The sequence below is a fragment of the Rissa tridactyla genome, chromosome Z (genome assembly GCF_028500815.1).
Source record: "Rissa tridactyla isolate bRisTri1 chromosome Z, bRisTri1.patW.cur.20221130, whole genome shotgun sequence".
NCBI lineage: Eukaryota > Metazoa > Chordata > Aves > Charadriiformes > Laridae > Rissa > Rissa tridactyla.
This window is the reverse complement of record NC_071497.1, coordinates 31,848,496-31,858,939: the sequence shown is the minus strand read 5'-3', so window position 1 is coordinate 31,858,939 and position 10,444 is coordinate 31,848,496. Positions and strand designations below refer to the sequence as shown.

Below are 10,444 nucleotides of genomic sequence, written 5' to 3'. Positions count from 1 at the left end.
TTTGCTCAAAGTTCAAATAACAGTCCGGAAAAACTTTATCCTTAGCACTTCACAGCCTTTGGAGTTGATTCCCAGTTATGCTGAGGCTTTACTAGCTCTCACAGCAGAGCTAAACAGGCTCCACGTAAATGAACCCTCGTCCGACCACAAACTGGGCAGAACTGTTTCACACTATAACCAGCAACCACAAAAATCAGAATGAGTAGTTTACATTTAACACAGTCTGAGCAGAAAAGAGTAGTGAAACTGACACAACCCCTCAGCATGAGGTATTTTCATTTGCATGTGAAGGTCAGCATTTATATATGCTAGACTGCTGAATGAGAAGTTTTAAAAACATCCCTTTTATTTTATCTGCAAAATACAGAATTAGATCTGGTGTCAGGCAATAGTGAAAGTGAACAAGCAGCCTATTTTAAGTTGTAACCACCCATGCAAAAAATAGCAATATTTGATCTCATGCCTCTTTTTTTTTTTTTTTTTTCTGAATGGCTCTCCACGCAATGCAAGCAAGTCATTCTGTGCTGCCAAGAATGCTGAATTCCTACTAGCAACAGTCAGCAGTTTCTTTTTGGTTGCGAAAGCCCTAAAGAGGCTTTGGTTGTCTAGCAGCTGTGTGTCAGAGCCTGAGCTGGATGATGACAGAAGCAGCACCACCAGCTGTGCGTGTAGCACGTACACATACATACACTCCTGCAGGGAGAGGTGTCTCCCACTTCCCCTTTGTATTCCAATACAGCCTGCTGGCCCCTGCTCTGCTGCGCTGCTGGTAAGAAATTGTTTCGAAGCCAAGCTTACTGTGATAATGAGTTAAAAGATGGGTTTTTTTGTTACAAACATTATGTTGACAATGTGGCAGAGTAGAACTCCTCAAAGCATTACACAATATGAAGAAACTTGGAGTTTAATTACAGTATTTAGCCAGACTAACCTGAGCATCTGTTTTGGAGAAAGACGGCCTTGGTTACAAAGAAAATGCACTGGGAGACCCCACATCTACTGATAGAAGAGGTTATAAGCAGCTTGGGCAGGGGTCTCTTTTACCAGTATAGCTGCCTCAACTTTAAAGGTTCTTTGTAGCAGGGCTCTCTCTTCACTGCTCAAGGAGTTCTGAGTAAAATGGTCGTTAATAACCCACCAAAGGCAAGCACTAACTATTGAAACCAGCACTGGCGGAATTGGCGCTACGTTGTCCCATCCACTGCACATTTCTGTGATGAGCAACTAACCTCCTGGGGTCCCTATCTGTACACACAGGATCGAAATGAGGTGGAAATGGTAATGCAGCAAAGACGATACAGACTTCAGGAAAAGCATACAAAGAATTAATAAATGTTAGTTATAAAGCCTGGGATAACTAGAAAATTAGTCTAAGCTTTCGCAGTATGCTCATTGACAGGCTTGTCACGGTTCTGAAAAGACATTTGGCCTTCAAAAAGCTTGTCCGAGGTGTAACACTACGTTGTTAGCAACTTCTTGGAGAAAGGCCTTTCACCACACTGAACGGGAGATTTGCTGTGTCGACAATTAACCTTCTTTCCTGGCCTGTCAGCTGAGGTCTCTGCACTACCCCATGCTGCTGATGAGCTGTGCCCAGGCTGAAGGGCTCCAGCACCTTGACGGCATCGCTGTGGGAAGAGACGGGGAAGGACAGGCCACTGCCTGCGGCGCGATGGTGGGCCCGCAGAGCAACCCGCGCCCCTGGGCCCGCTGGGACGCGGAGATGGCTCGCCCGGCAGCGCAGCCGTCTCCCAACACACACGCCAGCCAGGAGACGCCGAACAACCTCGGCTGCCCGCCCGCCACCGCGGAACCCACGGCCGGACGGCCGGACACGGCCTCGGCGACCCCACCCCACCCACAAGCCACCCTGCAGGAGAAGGCTGCAGCCCTCCGCACCCCCCCCCCAAACACGTATGTATGAACAAAAGTGTAAAAAAGCCTTATAAACGAGGTATATACGCACACCGCCTCAGACACCCCGCTCCCGCCCTCCCTCAGACCCGTTCCGCGCCTGCGCACTGAGCCCGCCGCGCACTACCGGCTCCTCAGGTAGTACTTCGGACGCCCCACGGCCAGGGCGGCTGCGCATGCGCGCCGGCGTCTCCCCGCCCTTATCGGATCTCGGCGGGCGGGAGAGGAGCGCGGTGGCCGCAGTCCCGTCCCATTCCTGCGGCGGTCGCTCTTCGCTCCCCCACGCCGTGGCTGGGCCGCGGGGGCTTAAGTGCCGCCCCCGCTCCGCCCGCCGTCGCGCAGTCAGTGCAACTGGTGCCTCGCAGCCCCGCGGCACCAGGCTAGCCGTTGTTCCGCCTCCGCCTCGTCCTGCTCCTCTTCCTCCCGCTGCTCACAGTCCTCTTCCCGGCCTGTCCCGCTAGGCTGCCCGGAGCGCCAGGGGTGGCCTGCTGCTGTCGCCATGCAGATCACACTGAAGACGCTGCAGCAGCAGACCTTCCACATCGACATCGACCCCGAGGAGACGGTGCGGGCCCGCGCGGCGGCAGCGGCAGGGCCGCGCTGCCTCCCCTCACGGGCTCCGGCCTCCCTACCCCTTCCCAGAGGGAGGGAGCACGACCCGGGCCGCGGCCGTGGGGAGTGCTGGGGTGGGGGTGGGGGGACGAGATGGGGGAAGGGGGGGGACGGACCCCTCCGCCTCGGTGAGGGCCTGGGCTGGGTTGTGTGGGGGCGGTGTGGCAGTGGCCGCTCGGGAGGAGTTTGGGGGTGTGGGGAGGTGGGTCGTGAGCTTCGGCATGGCGGGGAGAGGAGTGGGGCGCTTGGGCGGGGGGGGGGGGGGGAGGCGGGGGCGATGCGGGGCCTTTGCGGGCGGCCGTGGGCTGACCTCGGGGTGCCGAGTGGTCTCCCGCGGGATGAGGGTGACCATTCGTGGCTGGAGGAAAAGAGGGGCTGTGGTGGCCGGTACCCCAGCGGGTGGACTTCCCGCCTTGTTTTGGAGAGTGCTCCGAAGGTGGGAGGGAGGACGGCTCCCTTCTTCTCCGACGAGAGAGCTATGGGAAGCTAAAGTTTTTCCTTTCAGGAATATAGTGCCCATCACCCGTGGATTAGTGGGTAATGGGGCAAAGTAGTGATCTCTGCTGTTTCACATGGGGAGCGCTGGGAGCGCGTCACGGCCTCTCGTTGGGAGTGGGGGAGGTTGGTGCAGCAGAAGGAAGATGTGGTGCTTGCTCTCCACAGAGTCTCACCTGGAAAGGGAATGTAGGGAGAGTTGTAGGGCTCTTCCCTGCAGGAGTGTGTACTGTAGAGGAGCTCGTCAGCGTTTGCTCTTAGGTGCATCCCTGTACGCTTAAACAAGTGTATACTGTGTTTGATGAAGGTGGGTGATTGCGGGGAGGCTTTACTGTTTTCTCTACAGCGTGAGCTGCTGTCGTCAGTCTGTGCTTATGAGGCAAGGGAGGGCATGAGACATTCTGCTGACCGCGGTAGGGTTAATGTTGGTGTCTCCTGCAGAGCAGGACTTTAGGTGTGTGGCAAGGTTTGTTACAGAGTTACTCTCCCTTATTGGCAGGTTGCAGCGACTGCATATCTCTGTACTCGTTAGAGTGGGAGCAGGGAGAGAACTGCTTTTGGTTGCAGGTGAATGTATTCTGTTGGTACATGGGAGCCTACTGAAAAATCCTCTGGGAAATGCAGCGTTCTGAGATGAGAGGAAGGGCCTGAAGTGAGTTTGCAGAGTTGGAAGTTGCCTTATCACATGCCTGAGCACGAATGTTTGCCTCTGGTAGCCAAGTCCAGGCATCCTTGTGGCCTTCTTTTGAAAGACTTCGAGTTTAGCATCTGAAGGTGTGTCTGCAGCAGCCTTTCATGTGACATCTGGGCAGCGAAACTCTGAAACGTTACATCTGCTTTTATGAATTCTGTTGGTTTATCCTTTGCCACTTCCATCTTAAAAAAAAAAATAAAGTATAACAGTTAAAGTTGGGCTGAATGGAGGTTGAACAGAGCGGCAGAGGGAGATGGCAAATGTCTAGCTGAAGCATGTGTTAGAAACCTTCTAAGATTTAAAATATTAGACCTTACTTGTTACTGAGAAAAGCTCTCTTTTCATCTTTTCTCCTGTTGTCTGTATTCATTAAGGTCCTGGGAAATAAAATCAAGGAGACGAGTAAAGGAATGTTGCCAGTCAAAACCCCTACCTGCATATGAGACAGCAAAATGCATTAGCTAGAAGTTGGATTATGGGAAATTAGACTGCACTCTGTGTTTATAAATGTAATTGCTACAGTAGGTCAGTAACTGAAACAACGCTTCTCATGAGCCTAATACTTCATGTTTTGTCTAGGAATGGGTGGTAAGATAGATGAAATATGTGTAGGATTTGAGGAGAACTTTGTTTTTAAAGTGAGGATGGTGAGGCCTTGATCTTATTATCAGCAGAGGTATGGAGATGAAAAAATTGTTTAAATTTCCTTGGTCTACTTTTTAGAAAATTACAAAGAAATTCTTGTTGAAAGTATAAATCATAGAACTTAATAAAGAGAAGAACACTTTTGAAACTTCAGTTAGAAAACAAACCTATCAAAATTGGAAAATAATTCAAAATTTAATCTGTTAAGCAAGTGTTTCACAAGTATATATTTGAAAGTTCTCTGATTTTGAAAAAATACTAATTGTAGCTAATTGCACTGGTTTCTTAGATTAATTCTCTAACATCTTGAAACAAATGTGCTTGTTTTTTGGAGTTCAGGAAACATTACTCTTAGTCTTTGTACTGTATGTGTGTGTTTCTCTGCTAGAGATAGGCTTGTTTACTTGGAGCTGTGCCCTTTACTGTGACAAGGCCAAAAATCATCTAGTTGTGATAGGCCTATGAAACTTGTTGCTCTAAAATTGGATTCTGGTTCTCTAAAATTGGTTTCTGATTCTAGCAATTTCTCCCCTTATTCTCAATACAAAATTAATCTGAAGAGACTTGATGTTAGGCAGTGTTCTAACAAGAGTTTATGCTTGTAACTGAAAGCTGTCATTAATAGAAAGGAATATTTTAACAAAACTTCTAGTGAGAATTTGAAGCAACACACTTTATAATAACTAATTATTATACGAGCAACTGACTTTATTTTTTTCTCTGCTTAATCAGACAATTGAATTTTAAAGTTCAAAACATGCTTTTTATATTGTGACTTTAGTTTTGGTTCAGTTGTGTTGTAAAGAATTTGACCACTGAGTATTTTGACTGAATAAAAATTGGACTTAAAGCATGGATTATTCTTATTTGTGAAAGTGCTAGATGAAGACTGTCAAATATTTTGACTGATTCGGTACTTGAGCATTCAAACCTAACCAGGAAAAATGAAAGCGTGCATTTACCTACAAAAGCTGCTGCTTGTGTTTGCTGAATGTCTGAGAGAGTAAATACGTTAAGCATTGTGTTAGGAGCAAGTAATAAGCCCTGTCTGAAGCTGATGCAGACATGCGTAGCCACATCTCTTGTCTGAGGTGACAGTGATGACATTGTAGGCTTCTAAATCTAGCACTTCTGTTGTAATTATCACTATGTAGACATGAAATAGGCTTGCAAAAAATCTGAACAGACGTTCTTAACTTGCTGTGAAAGTGAAATACCAGTTGAAAGTAAGTTTGTCCTGTTTCTTTTCCAGCTCCCCTGTGCTGTTAACCTAAAAACCTGGTTGTCAAAATGCAGAGAAGTGCAAGGAATATTCAGGATGTCAGTAGTCTTTTTGCTGCAGTCTGTGTGTCACAGTATGGGCTTTCACGTTTCACTGTTCCACCACAATAAACACCCAGGAAATGCCTGCTTGTTTAATACCGTGTCAGCAGGACACTTAGTTGTGGAAGTTTGAACTTCTTTATGTTCTGGTGCATCCTTAGTTTGTTTATGCTTTATTGTTAATCATGTGGTATGGGGATTTTTGGATGCTAATGTTATGCTCCTTTGGTGCTGGAAACTCCTGGTTTTTAAGTTTAGAAATTTAGGCTAGATACTAATGGAAGCTGTATTAAATGTGTGGGGAGTGTGCTCCAGGAGGAGGATCCAAAGGGTATGTAATAGGGAAAAAGTGAGTTTGGCACGTATTTAATTTTTCTAGATAAAACAGGTATACTGCAGGGAAAAAAGAGATACTACTCTCATTTTTCAAAAGACAATGACATAGCAAAGAATTTGTATTTTCTGATTTGTAGGGGCTATAAAAAACATTTTGGCTTTGTACCAACAATGAGGTGGTGCATATAAGGGAGGTACTTTTAATATGTACCTGGGGGGTGTCTATGGTAAAATGACAAGCTGCTTTAATTCTCTTCAGAGCACGCAGTGATAAATTTCTGAAGTAGTGCAGACTAATATCTGAATGGATAGAGTACGATTGTGAACCCATACAAAACTGAATACCCTTCATGAACCCACAAAATTTTATTAGTTACGTGTGTATTTGGTATATTGAAAACTATACTTAAGCATCTAATAAAAAAAGGAGATGAGTACTGAAAGCCTGTGTAATTTTAAAGCATACTTTGCATCAGTTCTTTTTCTGTCTGGGGCTAGGAAAGACACATGGAAACAAATAATGCATTGTTGTAAAAGGCATTGGTCATATTTCTCAGAGCTCTCCTGGTAAACTGTGGGCTTCTGTTGGAAAAACACCTGGTCTAGCAGCAGTAGTGAAGAATAAGGACTAGCACAATTCATTGTATAAGTGGATGAATTCTGAGTCATATATCTAACTTGTAGGAAAGTAATTTTTTTTTTTTATGTAAGAAGATAGAAAAGTAATAGATATAGTATTTGTCATTTTTGTTTTGATGATTTTGTAATTTATTTGTTTGAAGAACGAACTTCAGAAACAGTTCTTTAAGAGCCAGAGGGTGAAATGGGAAAATCTGCTTTTGAGGCTTGTGACCTCTGAGGAAGTGTGAACTTACTCTGAGGACCTCCTTCCTACATGTGCTTCAGTGTAGGTTAGTCCTGCAACAGTTACTGTTAAAGAGGATTGTTTTTATATTTCCATGAGATTTCATAATATTCGTGATTAGAGGAAAAGTGTTCTCATGATCCTGTTCAAATCCAGAAATATGCTTCTAGGTTAAAGATGTCTTTCTGTCTCAAGTACTGATGTTTTTCTCTAATTCTTCTTTGATTTTACAGCAGGTGTCTTTCTCCTTTTCTAGAGGATTATTACAGTGCTCTTGCATCTCATAGGATTTTATTGGTATGTACTTGCATAGTCAGAGGAAGTGTGACTTTGAAGGGCTTGTACTTGCTGCTTCAGGTTTGATAGATGACTCTGCAAAAATGGTAGATTCGGAGATTACCAGAATAAGAGTCTCAGGGAGCATTTTCATCTTTTTTGTTATTTTTATACTTTCTTTGCAGACTCTAGCATTTTCAACTTATGTTCTCTGATAATTCATGTTTATTTTATTAACTGTTCGGGTTTTTTTGCTAGTGCTTTTCTTCAGTAGCTGGTCTTTTTCCCTGTTTCCTGGCTAGAGTTAGAATTTTCAAGTGAGGGAAGTTGTTACAATTCTTGGCTGAAGAAGGTTAGACTTTCACGTACTTGGGAATATTCTCCTTGAATTGTAGTGAGTGTTCTAACATAATTTCCACAGAACTTTGGGGAGAATGACACCTATTTTTTAAAATTTAATAAAGGAAGAGTTAAGATGGCATGATTTATGAATACAACTAATTTTATTCATATTAGAATATGTTTTTACGTTTGCCATTTTTTCAAATGCTCTATGACCATAACTTTACAACTATTGTATTTGTAATGTTCCTATCCAGTGGAGCTGTCAGCAAGAAAAATTGACCTTTGTACTTAATAACTTGTCGATGTTATGTGCTGTATTTCTCAACAATCCAAACTTTCTTGGACCACCATTCCCAAGGTGGCTGGTAAACTGAGAAGTTAAACATACAGGTTGTACGTACTTAGGGATAGCTCTCTACATAATTGCGTCTTATATTTAAAGTTTATTTTGCAGGTATGATAGGTAAGCAAAGATATCTGTCCTTGATATGGGTAACTACAGGCTGGAAGGTGTTTCCTTTGGAACTTACAGGGAGAGGGGAATATATGCTAAGTAAAGAATAGTGTGAGCAGATGATCATGCTACTGTCTACAGTCTCATTGCTGCCCTTGTGCATACAAGGGCATGTTTGCTGGCAAATCTTTTGAAAGTGTTTTCATTGTATTTCTGAAACACAGGAAAATACTTTCCTGAAGGGAAATCTATAGGGCTATGTAAACTTGCACGGCTGAAGGATATGGCTGCCAATGTCTTCTCCCACCAAGGTTTGTATCTTTGGCCCCTGTTGCTGACAGGATGCCTGAATGGAGTGGAGTCACTGAAACAAATCACTTTTTATTTTACAGGGTATGGTGAAGTGCAGCATGTCTTATCTAAGGCCCTGTAAAGACCAGACAGGAGGCCTCAGCAGCTCTCCTCTGTATGCTGCCCTGCAGGGAGCATCAAATGAATGTGAAATGAAGAGGAAAGGGCTTGTGGCTGCTATAAGTACTCCGAGTCAGAGTGTGGTGTAAAGGCTGACTGACTCTAGTTCTCCCTGTCTCTGTCATTCCATGTGTTTTTGTACCAGAGGCATGTTAAGCTTAGGGAGAGGAACAGAACTGGGACTGCAATTCTTATCTCTGTCCCCCCACCTTGAATGTCTGAGCTTCACACCTGGTATTTCTAACTTGTTTTTTATTTGATTATTTAAATTAAGGCCATTAATGCATATCTAAAAAAAACTTGTTTTACCCCTCCAACTAGTTTGTCAGTATGCTGTATTGGGAAAGGTTTTTTAAGTGTCTTTTTATAATTACTTAAAATGTCTTGTCTTTTATTCATACTCAAACCACTCTATTGCTATTACACTCATTGGGAGAATATCCTTGTAAAAATTGGCTGCTTAAAGATAGTGGTGGGTTGTTTATGCCAATTAACATGACCATGCAAGAGTTACCACTCAGTGAATGTAAGCTAGCTTCTCAAAACAAGCCCTTGTGCGTTCATAGGGAGCACTCGGAGCTGTCAGTAGCCACATCTTTCTGCCCTTTTTTTTTTTTTTCTTTTTTGAAAGATGCAGGTAGCTGAGTTTGCCCCCAGCCCTTTGAAGTCTATGTGTTTATAAGTCAGTACAAAGCTGCAGGTATTCAGCTCTTTTAGTTGCTATTTAGCATGAGAAAACTGGCCCTAGTGTCTCCTCTTTTAAACAGGGCTCAGATCAATTTTAAAATGCAGAGTGGAGCTGTGTAGAGGCCAACTTTAAAATCAGAAATTAATTTTTTTGATCTCTGGGCAATGTATAACAGCAGCTACTAGGCTGATAAACTTCACCTAGGTGTAGATGAGCTCAGTTTTGGAGAGGAAATTAGAAAAGCAGTGGTAATTGCTCAGGAAGAAAATATCAGAGCTAAATTTGGATCTGTACCTTGCCAAATCCAGACTATTTATCTTCCAGGCCGTGCTGCTTCTTTCTTTGTATACAAACTTCAGTACATGCAAATAGTAAATACAGAAGTTTCTGAATGCGTTATACTATCTGTGAGTCTGTTTTTAAATATTGGAATAATTTTAAGTGCCTTGTTTAGTTGAGTACAATTTTTTTTTTTTTCCAGTCACTCACTAACCTTGTAAACCTGACTGGATTCACAAGACTGTGCCTCTCCTATGGTTCTTATCAGTTACTGTATCTGTTATGCCCTTGGGACCAGAAGTAGGGCAGTAATCTGTTCATGCAACTGTCGAGGTGGTCTCCTGACTAAATACGAGCGTCCTGTTTAGGAAGACAATGTAGGAGATTACTATAGGTTTGTGCCAGCAAAATCTGCTTTTACTATTTGTAGAAAGAAATAGCTAGAAACAAATGTGTTCTTATCAGCAAAGCTACTATAAAGCATTTACTTATGAGCTGAGTAGTTTCTTATCCTTTGGACATTTCAATAGTAGGCACAATATATGCCATTAATCTGTTGCTGATTATGGAGTTTGGTTAAGGGTAGTAAAACCTGTTGCACTGGTCAGCTTCACTAGCTGGCTTATTGTCTGATACAACTGCATCAACATCACCTGACTTTTAGTAGTGTCTGTATGGCAGTATAATCTGTGGTAAATGTGTTTTCAAGGGCAGCGGGAGGGAAAACTCAGAAATGTTATGTTCTAAACAGAAGTGTTTAGATTAGCATGTCCTTCCTCAGGGAGGAGGAGGAGAGCAAAACACTTTGGACTGAAAGCCTTGGTCCTTGTCTAAACAATGATTTTTCCCAAAGTCTTAGTATATTACAGAAGTACCCATTAGTATATTACAGAAAAGTTGGAGATAGGTAGAGAATTATAAAGTAGATTAAAAAAACCCTCTGCTTGAAGTTTCTTCTCAAAAAGTTAAACTGTAGGTAAGTTGGCAGTTAGTCTTGGAGTCCCTCTCTTTGTAGTCCTTTTATTAATTCGGTAAGAATCTGATGAT

General features: G+C 43.4%; 1 protein-coding gene across 1 annotated transcript in view; it reads left to right on the top strand.

The window, feature by feature from the left end:
- The first annotated feature begins 2,102 nt into the window (after window positions 1–2,102).
- RAD23B (RAD23 homolog B, nucleotide excision repair protein) overlaps window positions 2,103–10,444 on the top strand; it is a 39,356-nt gene continuing 31,014 nt past the window's right edge. Inside the window, exon 1 of the mRNA XM_054185128.1 lies at window positions 2,103–2,479. Within this exon, the coding sequence (XP_054041103.1) occupies window positions 2,414–2,479 (66 nt within the window). The 5' untranslated portion in view covers window positions 2,103–2,413. The remainder of the gene's footprint in view (window positions 2,480–10,444) is intronic.